The sequence below is a fragment of the Phalacrocorax aristotelis genome, chromosome 6 (assembly GCF_949628215.1).
Source record: "Phalacrocorax aristotelis chromosome 6, bGulAri2.1, whole genome shotgun sequence".
Taxonomy (NCBI): Eukaryota; Metazoa; Chordata; class Aves; order Suliformes; family Phalacrocoracidae; genus Phalacrocorax; species Phalacrocorax aristotelis.
This window is the reverse complement of record NC_134281.1, coordinates 13,494,778-13,520,854: the sequence shown is the minus strand read 5'-3', so window position 1 is coordinate 13,520,854 and position 26,077 is coordinate 13,494,778. Positions and strand designations below refer to the sequence as shown.

The following is a 26,077-nucleotide window of genomic DNA, read 5'->3' as shown; positions in this document are numbered from 1 at the left end:
ACCCAGTCCGTGGAAGAAAAGTTGTTACCCTCCCTGCCATAATTCCTCTGCAGAAGGAGCCTGTTTCCCCTTGCCTGGCAGGGGTGCGATGACATGGCAGCCAGGCGAGGCGGTGTGAGGGTAGGCCGCGGTGAGGCGTGCGGGCAGCCGAGGGACGCGGGTGTCCCCCGGGGCGGTGAGCGAGCCCCATCCGGCCCAGAGCTGGATGAGGACCCCCCCCCAGAGCGGCGGGGTAGACCTGGTCGCCGGGCAGCGGGGTTCAGCACTGGGACTCATGGGGAGGTTTTGTTCCTCCCGCCCCGTTTCAGGGCAGGTCAGGGTCTCCGAACCCCGGCGGTGGTAGCTGCCGCCAGGGCCTCCCCGCCCTGTCGCGATCCCTGTCGCGCAAGGGGACGGACGGGGACATGGCACCTTTAAAGCGCAGCAGGCCCGCTCCTGGAGTCCCGCCTTCCTCCCCTTCCCATTGGCTCGCTCTGCTATTTCTTTCGGTTTCTTGGTCTCTGATTGGTCTAACCAGTACCTCTCGGGGAGCCTCTCTCAATAGCATCACTGGGCACGGCCGAAAAGGCGTCGGCCCTGGCTCGCGTGGCACTCTGATCGCACCGCTCTTTATCGACGCTCCCTGACTGAGGGGAACCGCGGGGCGGGAGATGGCGGGGCCGGGCCCCCGCCGCTGAGCGCCGTCACCGGGGAGGCTGGGCCGGGCCCGCGGCCGGTAGGAGTGGGAGCGGGAGTGGGGCCGGGGCCGCGAGGGGGGCTCGGGGCGCTAACGGGGAGGGGCGGCGGGGGCCGCGGCCCTCTGTGGTGAGCGGCGGGGCCGCGCTGCGGGGCGGTGCGCGGCCCCGCGCGTGAGCCCGAGCCCGAGCCCGAGCCTCCCCCTTGCGCTGCAACAGCCACCCGGCTGCCCTCTGTGCGCGCCGGGAGCCCGGCGGGGGGAGGCTTCGCGCCTCGCCTGGGCGCCGCGGCCCTTCGGCCCCAGCCGGTGCCAGCTCGGGGGGCAGCGGTGGCCCGGGCGGACCCCGCTGCTCCCCGGGTCCCTGCCCTGCCCTCGGCAAACGCTTCGGCGGGTCCCTGGAAGGCAGCTTGGTGCCGCTTTCTGCGGCCCGGGAGAGCCCTCCCGTGGCGGGAGCGTCCGGCGGCACCGCGGCCCAAAGGAACTTCCGATTTTGTCGAGCGCTCCGGTTCCTTTGGCAGCCTTCAAACGGGCCGTGCGCGCTTGCCAACGCGGGGTGAAGTGACCACGTAGCGCCGCTTTGCTTGTCGCGCCGCCTGCTCGCTGGTTGTCTGCGCGCCCGCCTCCTCGAGGGAAAAAACCGAAACCAAAACAACGCAACAAAAGGCTTCGGATACTTATTTCTGAGAGACATCCCTGAACTGGGGCTCTCTAGTTTTGGGTTATTGATACTTCCGCTTTTGGTATTTTGGTTTGGTGGTTTTTTAGCGTTACCATTCCTTTCTTTCTTTTTAAGTTAAGTTCAGAACGAGGTGTGAGAATGAAGCTTGGAGGGAAGAGAGGTCCTTGATCACTGGTGGGGAAGTCCCTGTCTTGTGTGCTGTGAGGGTGAAATGCAAAATGTAGCTGTTGTGACCAAGAGCGAGGTTTTAAGAGCCTCTTGAAGAGAAGAAAAAGAGGCTTTTAAAAATTTTTCTTTTTTCTTCTTAAACGTTTAATTATTGAAGTAACAGTTGTATTTAAGCAGGGAAACGGACAGCGTGGTTTTGCCTTGTACAGATACAGTGTTTTAAGGAGCAATCTCAACCCTAGTATGATCTGTACTCACAAAATTTTCTGACACTGTCTTCAGGAAGGAAGAAAGCTTTCATTTTTTTAATTAAAGCTGAAGCTCTGGTAGCATGTGATCCACCTTTATGTGGCTGGGCTTTGAGAGCACAGAGAATTGCCAGTGATTTGAGCCCCAGATTTCACTGACCTCTGATATGGGTATGGTGTCATGAATCAGGAAACAACATCCCCTTGGTGAGAGGCAATCATTTTCACGGAAGGTGCAGTTGAGCCTTCCCCAGCACTCTGTCCCAACAACCTCATGTGGGTATTCTTGATCTGACTGTGACTTGGGAGTCCAGTGCCTGGACAGAGGAACAAGCCTCAGCAACTCAGGCTGACTTCAGCTGTGGTGTAGAAAACAATTTTATTTTGGTTTCTGGTGCCTGGTGAATAGAGCTGCCTGCTAGAAGAAAAAGGGAGACCAGGACTGCGGCACTTGTTTCCTTGTACATGGCTACAGGGTGCTTTTACCCACGTTGCGTAGGTTGGGCTGGCTGAAGGGAACAGCCCCGTGGAGGCAGGGTGTGGTGAGTGATCTCTTGGATATGCTCAGCTGACTGGATTTATTTTGGACTCGACAGGGCAAGGGTTTGGATGGTGTGCTGTAAGGAGCAGTTGCTGGGGATGACGAAGCCTAGCCGGATCATTGCCATCAGTTCCTAGTCCTGTGGCCGCAGAATTTTTGCTAGAATGGGACAGTTCTCCACTCCCTTGCTGTAGGCCTTAGCTATTAGAAAAGCATGGGGGTTGTGCTGTCCGGCTGATGGCTTTGGCCACTCTGTCTTGTCATGTTGGATGTTCTGTTGCTCTGCCTTTGTGTATACTCCGTCTTGGGAGGAAGGATAGGATACTAATACCGGGCTGTAGTGAGCAGCTGGGCTGAGAGGTAAGCTTGATTATGCTTTGCCCTTTGAAACCTCGTGACTGGAGCTCTGTTACATGTGCCCAGCTCCTCTCCTTATCAGCAGCTTGCTGCTGTTGTGTGATAGTGGTAGCTTCTAGGGAAAAGGAATGGAGCCTGTTCATTCTTTTTATGAGGAAGATGTTTTTCCCATGTAATTCTCTCACAGCTTTATACTTGAGCTCTTTTCAGTGTGACGGGCAGATAGAATTCTTTGTCCCAGAAGAGATATTAAGAGATTGTGATGGTTCGGAGTTGATGATGTTATTCTGCCCATGCTCTGTGAGGTTTTTCTCTGCCCTTTCTCAGCTTTTTTAAAAATCAGGTAGAACTTTTTCTGTGTTGCCAAGTGTGAACATACTTGTCCTTTCTACTACTGAGATGCAGTGATGTTTTGGAGTAAGAGAATGGAGCAAAATTATTAGCAGAAAATAATTCTCGATGATGTCAATTCAGAGAAGTGAGAAGCTGGAGGGAAGAGAGATAAATCTGGAATATGAAGGTTGTTTGCTGGAACCTCTACTAGAACGAGGGGTTTTTGGCCCAGATTTTGCCATCTCAGCACAAAGTTGATCCCTCCAGGTCTGCGTGTGTTTACTTAATGTGACGTTTCTTGTGTAGCACAGCATACAGCAGTTGCATAAAGAGAAGTCCCAGCTCAGCGAGTATCTGTCGGTAGGGATGAATCAAAGGGAGGGTTTGATAGCTGAAGGTGGGGTGATCACTGTACCCCTCAGAAGACCTGGGAGGGTTCTCAGCCCCTGAAGAGAAAGAAGAGTCTGTGGCTGATGGTCTCGAGCAGCTTGTGGGGAAGGTGCTACTGAGCTCTAAAAGCTCAACAGATGACACAGGGCTGTGCTGATTCTTTATGACTTGTGAGTCACCCAGAACCTTGCAGGGAAAATACCTTCTGTGTCCTGTCATGGAGGCTGTCAGTGTTTGGTGTGCCAGCCAGGACTAAAGTCAAACAGGGAGATGGGTTTTTTGAGATGGATGGACTTCTTGGATGGACTATAGCACACAGACTGGTAGAGCACTGTCTCTGGCAGTGTGCATCTTTAAGATGCCAGCTGATGGAGGAGTTTTTTGTTTTATTTTTTTTTGAATCTGTGTGTTGTCTGTGACCACTTCCTTGGGGAGGGCCAGGCGTGATGATAGAACCTCGTGTTTGCATTCAGCTGGTAGCTAGTCAAGTGCGTCAAGGGTGAGGGTTGCTGTTTAGGGTGGGAAGAGGAAAGGATTTGCACAAGGTGGTACATCGAATCAGAAGCAGCCTTAGTAAGGTAAATCAGGTCAAAAGTCTAGTATATAATAAATCCTGATCTAAAGTACTGTGTGCCATAGTCCACTTAAACTTCCAAGGTGATCGTAGAACCAACAGAGGGATAAACTACTGCTGCAGTCTCTGCCAAAGCTACCACCAGTGCAGGCATGAAGCACGTGGAGTTTTATGGATGGCAGAGCAGAGTTTCTCTTTAACTTCTGAAGGGACAGTTAACATCACAGCAGTGTGGGGCCTGAGGGATGGACAGATGGTGGAAAAGATGTGAATATTCTCTGAGGAAAGGCAGTAGAAAATTTCATCAGGTGGATGGGAAGTTCTGTCTTGTCATCTTTCTGAGAGGCAGGAGAGGTGTAAGGTAGGGCAGGCAAAAGAACTGAGTGCCACGACTCTTCTGATTCTGACCATAGCTCTCTGCTGCCCAAGGGTTTGACCTTAGGAAACGTGTTAGATAGCATCTGGTTCTGGGTTTGTAAACTGCCAGTGATGATGCTGATCTGTGTCTGAGAAGGGCAATGCAATCGAGACTGGTGGATGTAAACAAGCTGGAGAACTTGATCCTAACAGGGTTTTAGGTGCTGTCTTTTCACAGCCTTACTGTTGCTCTTAAAATCAGAGTAGTTCTGGTGTCTTGCAGATGATTAGAAGAAAAATGCTGAATTTTGGCTTTTGCCAGTGTTGGCTTTGGAAGATAGTCTGTACAGTCCTTTTAGGTGAAAGTATGCAAGGCTTTCCCTGGTCTCAGACCGTGGCGTTGGTAACAGCAACAGGTTTTTAGGTAGGGGAGTTCATTTTTTCTTTGCAATAGTTGAAATCTGTGGTGGGTTAACCCTGACTGGATGACAGGTGTCCACCAGAGCTGGCCTATCGCTCCCTCTCCTCAGCTTGACAGGGGAGAGAAACTATAACAAAAGGCTTGTGGGTTGAGATAAAAACAGGGAGAGATCATTCACCAGTTATCATCACAGGCAAACCAGACTTGACTTGCGGAAATTAGCTTAATTTATTAACAATCAAATCTCAGTAGGGTAACAAGGAATAAGAACTAAATCTTAAAAACACCTTCCCCTGACACCTTGCTTCTTCCCAGGCTTAACTTTACTTGCAATTTTCTCTATCTCCACCCTTCTAGTGGCACAGGGAGATGGGGAGTGGGGTTTGGGGTCAGTTCATCACATGTTGTTTCTGCTGCTCCTTCGTCCTCAGGGGGAGGACTCCTCACACTCTTCCCTTGCTCCAGTGCGGGGTCCCTCCCACGGGAGACAGTCCTCCATCAACTGCTCCAGCATGGGCCCTTTCTATGGGGTGCAGTCCTTCAGGAACAGACTGCTCCATTGTGGGTCCCCTGTGGGGTCACAAGCCCTGCCAGCAAACGTGCTCCAGTGTGGGCTCCTCTCTCTGTGGGGCCACTGGTGCTGCCAGGATTGTGCTCCTGTGTGGGCTTCCCACAGGGTCACATCCTTTGGGCATCCACCTGCCCTGCTGTGGCGTCCTCCATGGGCTGCAGGTGGATATCTGCTCCACAGTTAACCTAGATGTGCTGCTGGGGGACAGCCTGCCTCACCGTGGTCTTTACCACAGGCTGCAGGGGAATCTCTGCTCTAGCGCCTGGAGCACCTCCTCCCCATCCTGCTTCACTGACCTTGGTATATGCAGGGTTGTTCCTCTCACATATTCTCATTCCTCTCCCTGGCTGCAGTTGTGCAGTTCCCCCCCTTCCCCTTCTTAAATATGTTATCCCAGAGGCTCTGCTGCTGTTGCTGAAGGGCTTGGCCTTGGCCAGCGGTCTTGGAGCAGCTGGTGTTGGCTCTGTCGGACATGAGGGAAGCTTGTAGCAGCTTCTCACAGAAGCCACCCCTGTAGCCCTGCTGCTATCAAAACCTTGCCATGCAAAACCAACACAAAATCAAATAATTGACTAACTTCTTGGTCTTGGAAGCTAGAATGAGAAGTTATATTCTGGTATACCAGGGTTTCTGTCTCCATCCAATGATGCCGTGTATTGCTGCCGAGTGTTGATTTCTTCTATGAATCTGCCAAAGCTCAAAAAATCACAAAATTTAATCCAGCGTAATGTTATGCTATTTTGAAGGTGATTGTTACTCTGATACAAGATAGTGGTTTTGTACTGTCCACCCTAATGGCTGTGTGCAGAGTAAGGGCAGGTGGCATTTCATTGTGTAATACAGTCTCTCAGATGATGATAATTTGCTGTAACAAGCAGGAAGCAGTTTTGCAGGGGCCTAATGGCAGGGATGTGTTTTTTAGCTCTGAGTCACAACTGATTTAATGTTGCTTTTTGTCTCCGCTGTGTTTGTCTTACGCTGTGTTTGACCTGGACCAGAAGGAAGGCAGGATGTTCCAGTCCATGATGTCTGTGATGACGTTCTCAGTGTCTGACAACATCACACATTCAACTGCCCTGGTGACAGCTCTGGATAATGTGACAACTTTGTCCCCGACAACAATGCAGGCGATCAATGACACCAACATCACTGTGCCACACAAGTGCCTGTTGTTGCTTTATGAGGACATTGGGAAGTCCAGGTGAGATGGAGGAAGTGGGACCACAGTCTGACCCTGGGCCAGGGGAGAGAGCTTTCTCAGAGTTTGGTTGAGAAGGGACTGGGGCTGGTGCCTTCCCTTCTAGATGCTAAGAAGAGGAAAAACACCTGTTTTATTTACTTTTTGCAGAGTCCGCTACTGGGATCTTCTGCTCCTGGTTCCCAATGTGCTTTTCTTTATGTTTCTTCTCTGGAAGCTGCCCTCTGCCAGGGCCAAAATCCGGGTCACTTCCAGCCCAATCTTCACTACATTCTACATACTAGTGAGTACTGCTCTGTGCTTTTGAACTGATGAGTGAGTGGTGTTTTTTAATCAACACTCAAGAACAATATCATTGAACTTGTGGAGAGAGAACCTAAATGAGATCTCACAGCGATAAAATCTATTTTTAGTTGAAGGTGTACTATAAGAAGTAGAAACAGATTTTTTTTTTTTTTCTTTCCCCCCTGAATTCTTCTTTTCACAGATTCTGGGACCACATCTACTGGATTTGAGTGGACTTTGTTCTCATGTGGTGATTTTCTTTTTTTTCTTTTCCCTTTTTCTTCTTTTGCTGCCTTGTTTTCTTGGTATCTAGTATCTTATACTTTCCTTGCTCCTTGCAGTAAGTAGCATGTGACACAAAACCGGTTCCTTCTGGTTTTGTACCAGAAAAGTTCTTCACGTCCAGAAGAAGGTTCACTACCTTCTTCACTGAGGTAGTGAAAGTGAAACACTGGAGAATAATTTGTGTGAAGCTGTTGAAAAGCTTGGTCATTTGCTGCAGAAAATGGTGATGTGACAGGGTTTTTGTTAGTCTGGGGATGTAGAAACCCAACCCTATTAGTTTCTTTCCCATCATATCGAAGTGGCAGCTGACTTGATGATGTTCTTGATACTTCTGAAGGTGGAAACAATATATAGGCAGTACAGTTATACTTCTTGGGGCATCTAAGATCTTGCCTGTTCTCCCCAGTTTAAAAAGGCACAGGCAACTTTTGATCACATTAAGGTAGTCTCTTTAGTAATCTCTGAACGTCATACCTATTAACTGTGATACTGCTCACAGGGCATGGTAAATGCAGCTAAGGACCTCCCTGAATTTGTTTAAAAATATAATTCAGAAGCTTTATCACAGGTGCTTTCTGAGATCCTGGCTTGCCTCAGCGCATAGTATAATGTTCTTGCTTTTCCTCAGCGAGATCACTACAGGCTGTAGAAGTAAATGCGTGTTTCAGGTAGGTTAAATGGGAGGCGTCCTTCTTTGGGCTGTGTGCCGGTAGTGGCATGGCAAAACCAAGAAGCATCAAAACCAAGTCTGAGCTAGTAGCCTCAACTGAGTCTTCGGAGGGAATCCTTGTTAGCTTTTTGATGCCTGGAGTGTGGGCAATGGGCATGTGCACGGTTTTGGATAACCAGGTGTACACAAAAGTGCTCCAAACTCCAAAAATATTACCAGCCATTTCCAGTCTGGATTTAAATACTCCTTTATGCTTTCAGTAATGCATGACTCAATAAGAAGTTCATGTCAAAGACTTTGAAAAGCAAAACTTCTGAGAAACCAAAGGGAGGACTTTTTCAAAATGGAGTGAGAAGTGGAGGGTGATGAAAGAGCCTTAGAGGAAAAAACTTTCACGCAGTTCGATCTTCTAGAGTACGTTACTGGGAAATAAGGATGTAAGTCTATTCTGTGAGGATTTCCTTTCAAACGGTTGTTTGTCATGTCTTGAAGTAAAGCTTTCTTGTCGAGTCAGTGATTAAAATGAAGTTAATAGATTGGGAAGAGTCTCCACCTACTTAGAGAGGAAGCATAAAGGGTATGTTTTCTTCTACAAAGAGTTGTTGCTGCTCCAGAACACCATTATATTCAGGGACCTTTCTTTTTCATCAATGTTTTATCCCAGAGTTTTCCACCCTAGGAGGAATGGGTATTTGGATATTAGGAAATGGATATTTGGATATCAGGAAAAATTTCTTTACTGAAAGAGTGGTCAGGCATTGGAACAGGCTGCTCAGGGAGGTGGTGGCGTCTCCATTCCTGGAGGTGTTAAAAAATAAACGTGTAGATGTGGCACTTCAGGGCAGGGTTTAGGAGACATGGTATTGTTGGGTTGACAGTTGGACTTGAGGATCCTAGAGGTTTTTTCCAACCTTAATGATTCTATGATTCTAATGTTTTATTATTTTTCTTTCGTGCCATTTGCATACCTTCTTTTCCTAAGGAGGAAGCATTCTGCTGTAGGTGGCTTATTGGTCATTTCTGTTCTTCAATCACCTTAGAATCAGCTTGGATGCTTTTTGTTCTCTGATAGGTTTAGCTGTTCATACTTGCATCGTTAGAATTAACCTATGACTCTGAGAATTTTATCTGGAAAAATCTGCTTTCTTAGAGGGTAAGTCTGCACAGCGGAGGGTAGATGTAGCGATCTGAGCTGTTAATTGCATAGTATGGCTTTGACAACACAGGAGTTGGTAAATTAGCCTTGCTGAGCTCCATTCTGTCATGCTTAAATGGTACATGAGCTGACTTGGGTATCTGTGTATTGCACGGTGGAACAGGGTCAGGTGTTTTAAAGCTGTTGGTTGCAGCTGCCTTTTTTCCCTCTGCATTCCTGAGTATTGTCAGTGTCGAGTGAGAGAACTGCGGATTTTAGTTCTTCCACAGATCTGAAGTGTGGTAGTTGGTATCAAGTGGCTTCTGTTATCTGATGTGGTTGATTTACACAGTCGTACCAAGCACTTGTAAAGGCATACCAAGATCTTGTAAATTAGAAGAATATGGAGTTCTGTCTGGTTTTACTCCTTCCCTGCCCCGGTGGACTGAAGGTGGGAAGACTGTTCGCCTGTAAAGATACTGTTGTAAGGAATGTACGAGACCTCTTCCGAGCTGTTTAATCTGACAGTTGAGGAAGTTTGTGCCTTCCTATATTCTAAGCCAGTACTCCTACATCTAACAGGCCTGAGGAATCTTCTCCGGCAAGTCAACTCTAATCTGCTGCAGGAAATCCTTAGTACACATTGTCAGGCTTGAAAGCTGACCTGGAAATGGTATTCCAAAAGGGTTTCTGGTCACTGCTGCATATGTGCCTTTTGACATGAGCTCACTTTTGGTATCTTTTTGTGTAGGTATTTGTGGTGGCTGTGGTTGGTATTGCCCGTGCTGTTGTCTCCATGACTGTGAGTGCCTCTGATGCTGCTACAGTTGCTGATAAGGTAGGTACAACACTGATTTTAGACGCTCTGCTTTGTGCAGTTTTTATGACAGCAGTTTGCTATGGCTTCCCTTTTATGAGCATACACAAAAAAATGTGGGGTTTTTTTGCAGTACTCATAGCTATGTGTACTATGGAATCCTGTTCTGATAGCTGTATCTAAATGATCACAACATCCAGGGCTGTAAAACAATGGACTTCCTAAAATAGATGCACAAATAGTGGCAGCAAAACTTTCCTGTTGCAGGGATGGAATGACTCTGCTTGGCAAGAGCTAAACATTCAGATACCTTCAGTGGGTAGGCAAGACCTGGCCTTTGTTACTCTTGCAATATTTGAGTGGCTCTTTGAAAAATATTTAATTCTTTTGTATTGAAAGCACATAAAACCAAATTCTCTTTTGAGACTGATATCTGAATGTCCTTGCAGCCACTCTGAGCACAGGGTGAACCCTTAGCAAACAGGAAATAGCTTTGTATGTGCTGTTCCTTTGTAGTCATTTGACTTGTAGCGGAATTATTACCTAAAAGAAAAAGCTGTGTAGCTCTTGAGCTGTTAGAGAGAGAAGAGCCACCCACAGAGTACAGGTCTTCTGGCTTTAGTCTCTGGGATCAGTGTGGTTCTTTTGCTTTTCCTTGAATGTTACCTGTCCAAGCATTGTAATGCACTGCATGTTTTGAGTGGCTGGATGTTTGTAGCATTTTCATTCACCTTTGTTGAATAGATCTAGGTCCAGGGCTTGCATAATGGGGAAGAGGTGAGAAGGTGCTTTTCTTCAGCTCTCTTGGTGTTGCTGCTAAGTGCACATTGCTGGGAAGTCATGCAGTAAGACAGATAACTCTGTCGATTTTTCCTGTAAACACATGTTCTATCATGTCTTTTAGGGTTCTTTTGTTTTCTCTTTTATATGTATATATATATGTATGCACACACTGGTTTTTCTGAGATTACATGGAATGCCTCTTAAAGTATGGTGTATCTTCAGGAGAGAGTGCCATTCAGTGTTCAGAGGAAAAGGATTAACAAGCCAGAATCTGGGTTCTTGTTCTAGGTTTGGCACTGATTTATTGCATGACTACCTGGAAAGCTGCCTCACCTGCTATTTTTTTTGGTCTTGTTTCACCAAATAAAACATGGGAATGAAAATGACAGTCTGGAAGTGGGAGGGCTTTGGAGTTGAGTGTGCTTTAGATTTAGGTACCAGTAGCTTTGGCAGAGTGCAGAATACTGAGTTTGTTCGCTCATAACTGTACTGCAGAATCTACTGCTTTAAGAACTGGCCCTGTTTAATATTGCACTTTTGAAGTCATCTTGGGTTTCTGCTTCTCAGGAGTACAGCAGAAAGAACACATCCAAAACAATTGACAAGTGTGGCAAACCATGGCCACTTCCTCTCTCCAAAGGCATGCTATTTGCTCGCTCCCACACAACTGTTCTGTTTCACAGGCATGGACAGGGCTTGGAACATGCGTATAACTAATATCCCTACAAAGCATGGGGAGGGTTTGTGGAAATTACCTGCTCCATTCAGAGGCTGCCATCCCCTGGAGCAGAGAGTGGTGTTTTGCTTTATTAACTTCCAACTGGTTCCTAGCTCTATCTAATCATGTTTGTCTGGTTTCTGTTATCCCTCAGATCCTGTGGGAGATCACAAGGTTCTTCCTTCTGGCGATTGAACTCAGTGTGGTGATTCTAGGCCTTGCCTTTGGTACGTGTCAGGAGGTTTTTGAGTGCTTTGAATGTTTCCTATTTCCTTTCTTTCCACAGAGGCTGCATCTGTAAGTTTGTAGAGATGCTGATTCTATAAAGTGAGGGAGCTCTAGGATAAAGGCAAAGGACAAATTTAGAATTTCTAGTTAGAAATGGCTGAAAGACTGATTATATTTACAGATCTATGGCTTGTGCAATTTCAGGGTTTATACGTACTTTCTTTGTCCTGCATGCATGTGGTGAAGGACTGTACAGCTTAGGTGAAGACGACTTATGCAAAAATCAAGTGTGATCTTTGCTTCAATCCCATTTTATTTAAGATGGTTCTTTTGGGGGTCCTTCTCTCCCCTCCTTGGTTGATTCGATCCTGGCTTCATTCAAACGCTTTAGCTGTACCTGCAATCTGAAACTCCACTTTTTTTCAGTTGTACAAGTGAAAATGCTATTTGGAGCAACTCTTCATGTGTGTCGGGGTAGAGGAGAGGGTTTGGTAGGTATCCATGTTGCATCTGCCAGTGGAACATCTGAGCACTAGCTCTTTCATCCGTTTGAGGGCTCATAGAATAATTTATGTTAGAAGGAGCTTCTGGAGATTGTCTGTGACAGCATGTTCCAGCTCAGATTTCTCTAAACTATGTAAGCCCTTCTCCCCTGCTCTAATGCAGTGTCCCATCAACTTCCTGAGAAGAAACTGTACAATGTCTTAGTATACATGGTACTGGAGTCATGCCTGACCTTTTTTTGGTAACCCCAGTGGAAAGACTAGCTGCTTTCTCTATACCAGTGTGGGCAGGAGGAAAGAAAGTTAAAATCTGTTGTTTTGTAAGTATTATTTTGTCTGTGAAAGGCTCAATTCTCCAAACAGGGAAGCAGTTTCTAGTGGTTAAGTGAGCTTTAACCTTCCCTTGGAGGCCTTTGAAAATACAGATTTTTTCCTGTATTGGTTTTGGAGAGAACTGATTTTTACCAGGGCTGAGATCACATCCTGAGTCACTCCTGTCTGTCTTAATTCCAGGTCACCTGGAGAGCAAGTCAAGCGTGAAACGTGTTCTGGCAATCACTACAGTACTGTCTCTGGCATATTCTGTCACCCAGGTGAGTACATTGGAGAAGAAGAATTAGTCTTTGCAAAAGAGGGGACTTTGCTTGGACTCAGGCAGTTAGATGTGAGACTCCTATCTGGAAAATGGCAGCTTTGCTCTTTGGATGAGGTTTTGGGGAAGACTGGGTGCTTGTGGCAATGTATGAGGATCCCCAGACCATACACCAGATTGTAACTCCTTGTCCTCTATGGTATGAAAGGCTCAGCCAAGGTGGAGAAATGAGATGAGGTTCAGATGGATTGCCTTGTTGGAACAGGAGTGAGAGGTTTTTCACACCGGAGCTGCAAGTTCTGAATCTAGCCTCAGGTGTGATGAAAACTAGATGGAGAGACCTGAGGTGTGCTTGCCAGATAAGTGGCCCACTGCACTGCCCTTGTCTCATGACTCTGAGAGCTCTTGCTTCCCTTCAGTCTAGCAGCTGGCTTGCTATCTCAGTTTATTAGCTGTGTCTCCATCTCTCTGAACAATGCAGTATGTGTCTGGGTTTATTTTTCTCCTTGGTATGTAAGTGGTCAGCCCTGTGTCTCTATGCTTGGGGCAGTGCCAGAATAACACACAGATCTTTGTTCTGTGACCAGGCTCTTGCTTGCAGAGGCAGTGAGCTGATCACTACCACATGATAAAGCTGGAAGAGCCTCATTAAACATCAAGTGTTTGAGCTATATCTGGGTTTAGTAGTGTTTACAAGCACTTTTTCTCTGTGCTCTCTGTATGGTAGCTTCTGTTCATACCATTTTTCAGGAATTCAGGTGAATGAGATAGTGTCCTTTCCCAACTCTTGCACAAGCGTGGGCTTTTATATTCTGGATGTTTCATCAGGAAAGGTCTACTTTAGAGATGGAAATATAACTCTCATTGTATTTCAGAAAGACAGCTGCTTGCATCCCCTATCCCTTCATTCAGTCTCTCTTCTGGAATGTCACTGATGCTGGTTTCCTTCAGATGCAGATTCCTGCCACATTCTTCTCACTTCTCTTCGGTTACTTCCTCCTTTCCTGTGTGAGCTTAACTTGGTCTAAGCAGAGTGATGGTTGGGTCTTAGGTGGCAGGGACAGCTGTTGTCTGAACTGCTTTAAACACAGTCTCCCTTGTCCAGACACCTGCCCCAGTGAGGATGCTGCCTGTAACAGAATCATGTTGGTGCTGCTTCTCTCCTAGGGCACCCTGGAAATCCTGTACCCTGATGCCCACCTCTCAGCAGAAGATTTCAACATCTATGGCCATGGAGGGAGACACTTCTGGCTTGCCAGCTCCTGTTTCTTCTTTCTGGTAAGTACTGGGAATGTGTTATGCACTCTGATAACTTCTTTGTGTTTTCTAAACGGGGCAAGGAGGATGATTTGTGTATAATAAGGCCCTAGTCCCCCTCCTGCCTGATACAGTGCAGCATTGATGCTTCTTGTGTGGCAGGGAAGCTGAAGCAATAAAGGTGTGCTGGGAGTGGTGTAAGCTGTGGCAGCTGAATTCCAGCTGAACTTGGATGTTCTTCACTCCCTTGTTCCTCAGTGACCAGCCTTTTTTGGTATGGGAGGCCTTCACATCTGCACCGTCTGCACTGGGTGTGATGTCAGGGGGTCTGTGCCCCTGTCCTGAGACATCTAGGGAGTGTGTGACACCACACACCATCCCTACAAAGATTGTTGAGTTCAGTCATCAAGCAGCTGTGGAACAGTTAGTTCTTTGTCTCAACAGGTCTATTCCTTTGTGGTGATTCTTCCAAAAACTCCTCTGAAAGACCGGATTTCTTTGCCCTGTAAGTGTGTTCCACAGACTGTAGTGTGTTCCACAGTATAGATGGAGACAGTGCCAGGATAAAACATAGGTGGGAGTAAGAGGTTCCTGTATCTGGTTGTGCTGCAGATACATTCCACTATCTCAGGGTACAGATACATGGCAAAGGACTGAAGTTATCCCTGGAAAAATAGTGTGTTATGCCTTTTGGAGAGCAGAATAAGATCAATTACATTGCTACTTCAGTAGCTACACAATTACATTAGGAAAACAAGATTTACAGCTCAGTTAATGATACAGATGTAATGTAAATATATAATCTTCAGAGAGCCGTAAGAAATGGCTTCTTAACAACAGCTTCCTTTGAAATGCATGTATGGTGTTAAAGTCTACAGGGTGGTTGTCCCCTGGGAAAGAAAGGCTAATTGGGAGCTGCTTAATAATGTTTCTCTCTGCATTTACTTTGTTAAGATGCTTCTCTAGTTTTTGTTGCAGAATATCTGCAGTTCTTGAATAGGAAGAGAAGCTGTTACTAAGTTGTTTGCATTGGGCTGTTCTCTCTGAGTAGTGTTGCATCTATGTGTGGGGACCCTGAGGGAGTTGGTATGTGTGGCGCATGCCGCAAGCAGCTGGTGGTCCTGTGCCTGATCTGCCTAGTGTTCCAGCATACCCTGCTGCTCCTGTGCAGGTCTCATGAGCAGTTCTGTTAGCGCTGTATGTCAGAAGGGCACAGATTCTGGTTCAGCTGTGGGGTTTTTGTTTGTTTTTCTCACATTCACTTATGTGGCTGACACTGGTTCCAAACGTTTGCCTATAAAATCTTTGCATGTGTTGCCATGACCATGTTTTTTGAAATCTCTTCTGGGTGTGTGTATACACGTGCAGGAGGGTATGGTTTAGTCCATTACACCTCCATCAGTCCTGCCAGCACGGGACAGGAAAATGCAGTCTTAATTCTGCAGTTCTTAAACAGACAAGATGGTGAGATGCTTCTGTTTGGTTTGCCATCTCCATCAAAGATTGGCACTGGGCTGGTGCTTAGAGGTTGAGCTTCATATCCGTCCATGTCTTTTCCACAGCCAGGAAGAGTTTTTATGTTTATGCCGGAATCCTGGCACTGCTGAACCTGGTGCAGGGCCTGGGCAGTGCCCTCCTCTGTGTGGATATCATAGAAGGACTGTGGTATGTATGCTGGGGGAGGAGTTGTGCAGCCCAGTTTCTCATGTTGCATTAGAGTGTCCTTCAACACTGCCTCTCCCAAGAAAACAAACTCGTGCTGTGTTCCTAAGAAGGAGTGAAGCTGTTGGTTCTGTTTTGTGTCAGAAGACCTCTTAAATGGTCAGGAAACTCAGGAGTGGGGAGGTCTGTGGAGCTGTGCGCTCTGCGGTTGTCTTGAGGTGGTGAGTGAATCCACTGATGCCTGGCCATTGGCTCGTGTTTCATAGGGGAGGAAATAGTCTGTTTGCTAGAAATAGCATGTAGATACCCTTCTTCATATCTGGAGTCTCGTTCTGTTGGGATTGGTGTCACTTCTGTGGGTCAAAATTGGGAGCGCTGAGACTGTGCTCTTGGTCAGACCTTGGGTCTTGGCATGTTTCCCCCGAGTGTCTAGGAGCAGTGACACATACTGATGGCAATGTCTGTTACTCTGCATCAGTTTGAATTTGTTTAGCGCGAGACTTTTCTTGTCCTCTGCTTGGACACTCTGTAGGGAAACTGGATCATTCTGGGGGGCTGTGTCTGGTGTTATCCAGCTGGATTGTGCTTAAGTGCTAAATTCCTTCATGTTCCCTTTTGCCGTTGACAGCTGTGTTGATGCTACCACGTTCCTTTACTTCAGCTTCTTTGCACCTCTCATCTATGTGGCATTCCTGAAAGGCTTCTTTGGGTGAGTAGCCAGGAGCAGGAGTTCAGAGGGTATATATTGTAATTTAATTGTTTTGCACTCAAGTTCTCCCCAGCTGTGGAATAAAGACAGCAACTAGAATGCCAGTTAGGCAACCAGTTTTTAATTTCTGGCCTTGAAATTCTTCTTGTGTGACCCAAGGCGGCTCGCTTCTATCCAAGACTCCTTTACATGCAAAGTAGAGCTGATAGCTGTATTCCTTTCAAATTTTTAAGGACCACGTCTTCAGTGTCCGCATCCTGTTCAGTACAAAGTTTTTTCTGCTGAAGTTGCTAACTAAATGGTTAGTGAGAGATTGGGTCCAGGAAGGTTAAATGGGATAGGTTTACAAGAAAGATCTAGGGGTTATTTATCGAACATACACAAAATTATACGTGGTTTTTTTGCCGGGTTAAGTATAGGTGGCCCGTCCACCTCGGTAAAAACTGGTGATAATTGTCTTCGGCAGGATAGGTGAGACTGGTAACTCTTTGGCTGAAGATTCAAGAGTCACCAGCTAAAAGCCCTCGGGAGTGTGATTCCTGGGTCGGGGTTGCCACCGTGTGGCCACTCAGAGGAGATGCGGAGGCTTTAGCTTTTACCGTCTGTAAGCAAGGAACAGCAGGCTTTAATATAACTGAGAATGTAAAGTGCTCCTAAAATATAAAAATGTGCCTTTTCTGCCGTCTGAAATCAGAAGGGAACAGTGTTTGGAGTTAGAGAAAGAAACTGTTGATCCATAAGTGTTTGTATTTTGGTTTTTCTGATGCTCACAGCTGGAACTTGAGGTGGACTCCTGTTCTGTTGGTGTTAGCGACCAGGCTGCTGTGGAGTCCAGTGGTGTTTGGATGCGTTTGCCCTTAGTAATTCAGAACTCCCGAAGATGAGAACACCTTGCCCACACTAGAGTCAGGATTCTGCCGTTTTTATTTCTCTTAGGTGACACTACTCCAAAGCTAGCTTTAGCATTATTTTATGGCAATTACTCTGCTAGGTATATTTCAGGAGTGAAAGCTAGTGTGAAGAGTTTTTAGGATCTGAATACACAATTTTAGTGCTGCTGAGTTTCAGTTAAGGATAACTGGCTGTGATACTACATTGCTTAAACACATATTTAAATGTTTAATCACTCCAGGTCCGAACCGAAGATCCTTTTCTCATACAAATGTCAGGTGGATGAACCTGAAGATGTGGATGTGCACCTGCCCCACCCTTATGCTGTTGCCAAGAAGGAAGGAATGGATTCTGGATTCTACTCGAGCACGCAGATTGACACCACAGCCTACCTGGATGACGTGGCCTCTATGCCGTATCATGTGGGCAGCATCAACAGTGTAGACAGTGACCGCTGGAAAGCCATCAATGCCTAAGGCAGGGCTACCCGCTTCACACAATGCCTCTTTTCCTTACAAACTTGCTGATACCACAGATGTTAGGATGTCCACTGGAAAACTGTCCTTGGTTATCTGCCATGGCTTTCCTCTCTTCCTTAGGATCTCTAAAACCTATTGCGGAACTAAGTTGGCAGCCCAAATCCTGTCGGAAAGAACATTTTTTTGTCTCTCCCTGAGAACAACATAGAACAGTTTTGTTCATAAACCTATAAACACTGAACCTTCCTGATCCTCTGTGTTCCAGATGTGAATATGACCCAGAAGACGTTCCTGACTGGCACCTTTTCCTTTTCAATGACTGAAAGCACTTGTCTGCCAATTAGGGGAATGCTGTTTAGCGGTGAGGGTGTTGACTTGATTGCAGTATTGTACATAATAGAAAGAGTTCGATGGCTGAAACCAAAGATGGTCTTCCTGGGCTTTTTCAAGCAGCATGGTTGCCTGGGTCGTGTCTGGGTGGTGATAGCAGTGTCTGAAGAGGGAAGAAGCTGGTCAGCTGGGCTCATCTCTGGTTTCAGCTAATACTGATGAAAGTAATGAATTGCCATTGCAAGGGGCTAAAAGGAGTCTGCTGAGTGTGTGGGAAGGGGAAGAGAGATATGAAGAGGAATGAACTGTTCCTTGTGCCCTGGGAGCATCTTGAGGGGCTGGTAGCTAGCAGCATGGACGTGAACTGACTGAACAATAGGGAGACAGAAGGACAGACAGTGAACACTGAATCAGGGCTGAGTTTCAAGAATAAAACCTGTGAGGTAGGTGCATTTTCCATCTGTGCCCGTTTTTGTGGCTCTGGCAGGGTCTTGGAGAGTACTGTGAAGGAGGAAGCTGACTCTGTAGATGAAGGCTCCAGAGATGTTCAGGTGCCTGAGGTAGAGCAGAAGCCCAGGATGAGTCTGATCTGTCAGTATTTAGTGACTGGAAACTCTCAAACACCATAGGTGTGCTAGAAGCAAGCTGGCTGGTATTCTAAGTTGGGAGACAAGTGGGAGATGGACGTGTTTCTCCGGCAGTGCCCTTCGCTTATGTTGCAGTTCAGAACCCCAGACTTCTGCTGCTCTGAATAGGTTTTATGGCTCGATATGTTGAAAAAGACTTCTGTGCATGTGGAGCGTGGTTCATTTAAAGACTCTCTAGAACTTCTTATTAATATCTGTGCTGGAAAAGGGACTACTGTTGTCTCAGCTGTCTGGCACGCAGTTTCAAGACATTGTGTTCCAATCCAGGGGCTGTTCAGCCAAAAGCTGCATCAGGCTGGTTTCTGAGACATACTGTGCTCTCCAAGGATGAAGAGGTATATTCCTCTAGCTTTGGGTGTGCTTTCCTACCTGGGTCCGCCAGGTAGGTGGAGATCTGCTATAAGCAATAGCAACTTTCAGTCAGAGATGGTAGGAAGAGGGAATTTGAAATGTTTGGGGACTGTGAATCTCTTGCCCCAGCTCACTGCTTTTTCTGAAGAATATTGAGGTAAGTGTTTCTGGGAAACTGTCGTGCAGGGTGCAGCGTGGAGGTGTTAGTTTGGATCATGAGCAGCTAGGGGAAAGCATTTGCTACCAGGTGTTCCCACCATAGGAAAAGAAAGTTGGAGTGAGAATATGAAGTTCATATTTGTTGCCAAAACTATGCAGGCCCTTTGCTTATCTTTTTTTGCTAATGAGCAATGCAGCCTCTCTGTTCTGCCGGTGGACTTTGCCCTGCAGGCCTCTAGCACTGGCACCCTGAAAACAAACAACCCCCCCATTTTTTTTTTAATTTACTTTTGAGGAAAAATGGTTTCCATTTGTCTGTGTGCAAGAGCTGAATTGTCTCATGTAGGTCAACAGCCTTTCACATTTCCCCTCTGTGCAGTGACTATGTAAGGGCTGGACAAGCAACTGGCCAAGTCAGCCCTTGCCACATTGGACAAGTGTTCCATGCTCCTTCTGTCACTTGCTGTGAATCGGCCTGAGCCATGCTTGCTTGCTTACTCTAAAAGGGATGGATGTCATGGTGCCTGAATTGCCCTGCTGCTCCTCCTAATGCTGCTTCCAACACTGATCCTGAGCTGCTGTTACAAAGTGTGGGGAAACCTTCAAAGTTTCCCTGGAGTTGGTGGGCCTTGGACAGAGGCAAGAGATATGAAGGTCTTAAAGCAATTGGGAAATAAAGGAGCAACTACTTCTCCGTCCCAAGGCATATTTGCTGACTCTCAACACCCTGACCGAGAGGAGTTATCTGCCCTCCTTGGTGATGTGAAGAGCAGGTTACAAATTTGTCTTTTTATTAGCTGAATTCAGTGCTGAAGGATCACCTGTGCAGGTGGTCAACACTTCCATCCTGTCCTTTGCTGGCAGGACTCCAGTTTTTCTGGAGTGTCCCACATTCTGCTGCTGAGGAGCTTCTGTGCTAGGTCATCGACTGACCTTCCTCCTGTTCTATTTTTATGTATATATAATGCTTTAGGCCATATTCAAAGTGGTCCTTGAGCGGAAGTGTTTTGTGGGATGTGGGGTGCTAAAAAGAGAGAAAATATAGAATAAATGTATATTTTTGTTTGTAAAATAAAGAAATAAAATTAAGTTTGGCATAAATGGTCATATTTTCTTTCGCAAATAATGCATATTATGGAGAAAAAATAACTTTCAGATTTTTATTAAAATCCTTGTCAGAGATGGACTTTTTTCCTTCTTGGAAGGCTATTACTGGGACAGCAGATGACTCTGCAGAGAGTTGTCTCCAGGTCTAAGTAATTGCCAGTGAGGCCTTTGACTCTTCTCTTGATAACTAGATCTTGCTGTTCCTGGGCATATCTAGCATCAGAGGTCCTGCCATAGGAAATCTTTGTCCCTTGCTTGGGAAAGGGCTCATGTGGCAGTTGGAACTGGCTCTTGCTTGCTGCTTGCTCTAGGCTTTGAAATGAACCCTGTGTGTCAGGACTAATTCTGGCTGCAGGGAGGACATGATAGCTGAGCAACAGCTAAGCATGCTGGCAGTAATCGGCACCCATCAGGTTCTCTTTGGCAGGGGTGTACAGGCTGGGGAAGTGGGGTGAGCCTTGTCTTAGCCTTGGGATGGGGTCATGCCCTTGTACAATAAAACATTCCGGAGCTCCTTCCAGGCTCCCTGCAGAACACTGGGGTTTGCCCTAGGAGATGCTGTTGCTGGAGTTAACTTTGATGGCATGCTCTCCTCCTGCATAGGTGGGGAGGTGGCTGCGTTGCTGTACAGCTCCTCCACCATTATCACAGCTGTTTCCACGTCAGTGTCCCGCAGGTAGTGGGCCCTGCTGGGCATCTGTGGGCTCTTGAGGATCACAGGAAGGCATGGCTGTAGCTGTGACATGCAGTTTTTTGTCTTTGCCCACTCCCCCCTTGGATCTTTGCAGATCATGTCTGCCACCTGGCTGGAGTTACACCTGAAAAAGGCCTAAGGAAGGATGACAGGAATAATCAAAGTTACAGGAAGACTTCTGGAGGAGAAATTACATGGTTGAGAACTCGCCAGCCTGGAAGAGCAGTGGCACATGTCTGTGAAACCGTGAGAGGATAGAGGCGGTGAATAAGGGATGACTGTTCACGGGTTTTTTCAGTACAAAAACTGGGTGCAATCAAATTAATTGAGCAGGCAGCAGATGACAAATAAAAAAGAGGCTAGTGAGAGTATTCCAGGAGGGATCATGGTTTGACTTTAGCTGGACCTTTGCTCTTGCACTGGATGTGTGCAGTATTTCTGTATTGCAGTGCAAACATGTGACGGTACCGCGATGCAGTCCCCGTCTTGGGAACTCAAGCAATAGGCCAAGTCCCTGGCATACAAGGTATTGCACAAATAACAAAAGTATTCCCTGCTTCCAGGAACAGGCTGTAGAAGAGACCTGGATATCTTGTGTGGCAGAGAGCCCTAGATACCTCCTTAAAGCTGGCCAGAGTCCCACTGCTGACTCAAAGCTGTGGTTGCCACATTAACTGCAGTGAAGAATAAGCATTAAACAGTTAAAACTGCTCCAATAAGTAGTGTGTTGATACCAAGGCTTCTCTAACTCTCTAGCCACAAATGCACAAAATTGTCTAGGTCCTTATGTGGCCTGTATTTCTGGGAATGCAGAAAGTTTGTTTGGAAAAGAGCCTTCAAATCTGCTGTTTCTCAGTGTGCTTGTTGTGTGTTATAGATCATCTTTCTCCTTCCCTTGGTCTAGGCTGTGGATTGCTGGTGCCTGGTGACAGGGATTGTATCTGTGATTGCCTGACCTATGCGGGACCTGCATGTGCCTATTGCAGCAGGTAGCGGCACAGGGGTCTTGCCGGAACAGGGTGGCTGGAGGGAGCGGAGAGGTTAATTCTGCCTACAGAGCAGCTGCTGTAGAATTGACTAGAAGTCAGACTGTAATTTTGTTTTTAATCACCAGAGAAATGTGAGCTGACACGTTGGGGCGGTGAGCTCCCTTGAGGACTATGGAGAAACTGCGTTTGCGAAGATGGACGAGGGGTTCCTGGTGAGGTGAGGTGTGGGTGCCCTTGCTCAGCTGCGTGGGGGGCTGCTTTGTCTCAATGCTGCTGAGGGGAAATTGCCTGGACATTCTCGGGGGCTCCTCAGCCTATGAATCCTCCATGACAGACAATGCCTGGGTGGTTGCTCAATCTTGGGGCTAGGAAATCAGCTTTGTGCCTTCCAGTCTTATTTTCCATGTGGTAACATGTGCTTTGGTTTTCTTCCTTCCTTAACTTTGGCCAGGAGAGAGACCCCACAGTGGGGTGTACCAACGGTGAAAGTTCACGGTGTGGTTTGATGCAGTATCCAAAATGAAGGTGCGGAGGCCGGGCACAGCCCTTGGCATGGGAGAGCAGGAGGAAGCCCGGCGAGGCCAAGGGCTGCAAAACGGGCCCGGAGCCTCCCTGGTGCTGCCATGGGTATGTCGCAGGGCGGGGACAGAGGTGACCTGCCTTGGAGCATAGCGCTCTCCGGGGCCGGGTGGTGCCGCCCGCGCCCTTGGCACGGCCGCACTACAGCCCCCAGCCTGCACCGCGGCTCGCGGCCAGCACCGTGCCGCGCTATTGGCCGTCCCGGAGCCGGCCGCCAATGAGGCGCGGGTATTTTGGCAGGCGGCGGAAGGGGAAAGGCGCTCTTGGAAGCGGCGCCGGCCGCGGCCAGGTGCGAGCGGGGGGGTGCGGCGGGGAGAGGCGTCCCCAGCGCCCGCCCCGCGGCATGGGGGGCAGCGAGAGCAGCCACGGCGGCAGGAAGGTCTCCTTCGGGCTGGATGAGCGGGAGCAAGTCCGGGTGCTGCAGGGCATCAGGGTGAGGCGGCCCGAGGGATGCCGGGGCCGGGTGATGGAGGCTGCGAGGGCCGGGGGCGGGCGGGGACCTGGGCTGGGGTGAGCCCTGCCGGGGTGGGCTGGCATGGCGTGGCGTGGGGTGGCTGGGAGCTCGGGCAGGGGCAGTGGTGCGGGCCTGGAAGGGGTGGGTGAGGGAACCAGTAAGGAAGAGAGGAGGAAAACCGGGAAGGCTGAAGGAGGCGGGGGTTGGAGAGGCGGTGGGGCGGCTGGAGGGTGGTGGGAAGGAGGGCTGAGTGCCTGAGCGTGGCTTTTCTTGAGCTCACACCAGCCTCTTATCTCCACTTCGGAACTCTGCTCTCTCCCCTCTTCCCCTCCTCACTGTTCAGTGGTCCCGTCTTGCCCTGCCTTGTGCTTTGCAAGCAGGTTGACGCTGAAGGCACTGAGTGGCTCTGAGGGCATCCAAGGGGAGACACCTCTGTCCTTATTAATGGTACCAAGAGCCCTGGCAAAGCACCGCTGTCTGAGCGTGCAGGGAGTTAAGAGGCTGTGGGGATTAGTGAGGATTAGGGGTGTTTCTAGGAGGGGCAATGGGAAGCTGCTGCTTGAACTTTGGTCGGACATCTACGTACATGTGTTGTGAAAACAAGCCCTGGATAGTGGTAGTGGTATCATTAAGGAACATTATTTTCCCCCCTGTCAAGATTTGTCTCTGTATTTTTCATCAGTTATTTAAGTGTTGGTTGTTTGGTTGGTTATGTTGTTTTTTTTTTTTTAATTTAAATTATTACTACCATAATTTTTATTGCTGTTGCTTCTTCATACTTTTATCTGGTTTTCCCCTAAGATTCATCTGAAATGAGCTTGTAGAGTGAGTTTTGCTGTGGTTACTTATTTTTTTATCCTATTATGACTAATCATTTGACAAAAATGAACTAAGATTGGCACAATCTCCTTTCTAAAGGGCTTGACAGAGGCAAAGTCATTCTTGCCTGATTTCTCTTTACAGGAGGTGGGGGCCCCTTGAGGACTCTCCCTCACCTACCACAGATAGAATTTGTTTGACACATTGAGTTAGTTGCTGTGTCAGCTAGGTGCTGATGGAACAAGTGTGGGTTTGTTGTTACTGGTCTGTTTGTGACCTCCTGGAGCTCAAGATGAAGATGCCCTATGTATCTCATGACAGCTGATGAGGCTAAATGAGCTGTGGTCTTTGTAGGCCTTTCTGTTTGAATTCCTGAAGTAAAAGTCTCTCTTTTCCATCCTTTTTTTTTTTTGTTTGGTTTGTGAAATGAAATAATTATTCCCCGTTCTAAGTACCCAAGAGGTTATTTGCTTTTTGCAGCTATCTGTATAAAAGTAGTTCCACTGAGCCTGCTCTTAACTAAGTCTGGGTTTTTACAAGTTTGTGTTTTTAAAAACCAGTTCTCATAAACAGGTATTTGGCATGATAACAATGTATAACATAGATGTTACTCTTCTACTGTGACCAACATAGGTGGGGAAATAGCCTCATTTCTCTTTGTTCTGGAGCCAGAACAGTCAGCGCAGAACCTCTGATCTTGGGAAGGGGTCTGTCTTAACAGTGCTGTGAGAAGCCCCTTGGACCGAATTGGCAGAAAAACTTCAAGTTAACTTTTCTTTCTTTCCCATGGGTTTGGACCTGAATAAGGGAGTGAGAATGAACTTGAGATTGCAAAACTGTTTGCAGCCTTATGTGAATGGGAGGGCTGTGCAGCTGTTCTCTGCCATATGACTTGCAGTATTTCTGCCATGCTGAGCTGGGTTAGCAGGCATGGGGGAAGAAGGACGGATGGATGGATGGACTTATAGCCTGCTTAGTTCCTTTCCTTCCACTTCTGGTAAATATGTTCCTACTCAAGGGGTTGGCTTGTTTAGCAGGGCTCTCCACATTCGTTAGCATTTGTGGAAGATTCATTCTCATTGTCCAGTGAAGCTTTTAGGGTGGGTAGATTGGAGGTTTTATCACTTACTGATAGGGCATGTTCTTTGAAATGCAAAGTCAACGTACAGATGTTGACCACCTGGATTTGAAGGACCATGGCATTGAAATGAGGTAACTGGCAATACTTTTGCAGTAGTGTGGAAACTGGCAAATGGAGAGCTTTTATCCTGAAATACATATGCCTTAAGAGTTGACTTGGTTAATTTCTTTCCCATGTATGTATGTTTCAGCTATCTGAAGATGTAGTGAACCGAATGAAAGAATCTCCTCAAAGTAAAAGGGACAACCAGAGATCGCCTCGTTCATCCAATGGCACAGCTCCATCTTCACCAGCTGCAGAAGGGAAACCCAAGTCTCCTACAGGTACTGTCAGTTCCTCTCAGATCTACCGACTGTTTTGACACACTTCTCAGTACTGCTGCCACTGGATGTGACATAGTATACCTGCATCTTTTCAAGACTACCTTGCTGTGAGAGGAGCTCTCTGATTAGCCTGTAACACTTTTATGTGTGTAGCTATCAGCATAACTGAATGCCTTGGATGTTATGGCCCTGTGACATCCTCTTTATGTTTCTGAAAGGTAGCTATATCACCCTGCAGTTGGAGAAGTTGAAATGCTATGATTCTAGTTCTGTCACTGTCTGACCTTAAGTAAGACAGTTTGTTTTTCTAGATCCTTTCCTTCTCCATCTTTGGAATACTACCTTTCCCAGATACTTTAATGAACTTGTATTGCTTTGTGAACCTTCCTAGGATTTCAGATGAATGTGCAATAAGCAAGGCAGAAATTTTTTATTTCATCTTTCATTCCTGGCAAGCTGACTTGTTGTCAACTTCCCATACACAGGGAATATGTTGTGGATGGGTTGGGGGAATACTGCTTTTTATTCTTTGGAAATAAGCTCATCGGCAAGCACAGACTGACTAAGCACAGCTTGCCAAGTGGATGATGAGAACCTGGTTTCTGAACCTATCTTTCTTTACAGATCAGAAAACTGTTTGGTTTCTCTTGGTTATCAAATATACTTTGTTGATATGTTATCAATGTGGATTTCTTTAAGGCATCCAGACTAACATGAAGTTAGGGAACCAGGCCTTTGCTGTTAAAGATTTGTTTACAGTTAGCCTACGTTTTTCCTGAAAGTGAATACAGCCTTATGGATGGCCTAGGCTCTGTCAGATAATTTAATCTCCACTTGTGGGATCCCTTGTAATTACCAGGAAAACCAGGATAGGAGATCAATGGGAAGACTTAATGGAACTGCAGGAAAGAAATGGAAAGTAGGACTAAAACCATGCTTATGTTGCAGTATAAACCA

The 26,077-nt window shown here is 47.1% G+C and overlaps 2 protein-coding genes and 1 long non-coding RNA gene across 11 annotated transcripts in view; all 3 read left to right on the top strand.

The window, feature by feature from the left end:
- Window positions 1–605: 605 nt before the first annotated feature.
- TPRA1 (transmembrane protein adipocyte associated 1) lies at window positions 606–20,103 on the top strand. 4 transcript variants are annotated; one of them, XM_075096007.1, is made up of 11 exons: window positions 606–715; window positions 6,314–6,516; window positions 6,664–6,796; window positions 9,640–9,726; window positions 11,361–11,433; window positions 12,451–12,530; window positions 13,697–13,807; window positions 14,231–14,291; window positions 15,349–15,451; window positions 16,077–16,157; window positions 17,290–20,103. In XM_075096007.1, exons 2-11 carry the CDS (start codon window positions 6,326–6,328, stop codon window positions 17,522–17,524), a joined length of 1,155 nt encoding a protein of 384 aa, XP_074952108.1. In that variant the 5' UTR covers window positions 606–715; window positions 6,314–6,325; the 3' UTR covers window positions 17,525–20,103. The 4 variants fall into 4 exon arrangements, with proteins under 4 accessions (XP_074952108.1, XP_074952106.1, XP_074952107.1 ...); XM_075096005.1 differs by having other exon boundaries at window positions 634–715; window positions 6,317–6,516; XM_075096006.1 differs by lacking the exon at window positions 606–715 and adding an exon at window positions 1,237–1,416.
- An 806-nt stretch (window positions 20,104–20,909) lies between these two features.
- On the top strand, window positions 20,910–22,431 carry LOC142058588 (uncharacterized). The gene is made up of 4 exons (XR_012661034.1): window positions 20,910–21,341; window positions 21,720–21,804; window positions 21,930–22,021; window positions 22,256–22,431. It is a non-coding gene; the product is annotated as an uncharacterized LOC142058588 (long non-coding RNA).
- Window positions 22,432–22,585: 154 nt separating this feature from the next.
- The window catches only part of CHCHD6 (coiled-coil-helix-coiled-coil-helix domain containing 6), a 117,803-nt gene continuing 114,311 nt past the window's right edge, over window positions 22,586–26,077 (top strand). For 2 of the 6 annotated variants that reach the window (XM_075096013.1, XM_075096012.1), the window contains exons 1-2: window positions 22,586–22,672; window positions 24,988–25,120. In XM_075096013.1, coding sequence (XP_074952114.1) covers window positions 22,601–22,672; window positions 24,988–25,120 — 205 coding nt within the window. In that variant the 5' untranslated portion in view covers window positions 22,586–22,600. Of the gene's footprint in view, window positions 22,817–24,987; window positions 25,121–26,077 lie in introns of all 6 variants that reach the window. The other 4 variants (XM_075096011.1, XM_075096008.1, XM_075096010.1 and 1 more) reach the window with 3 other exon arrangements.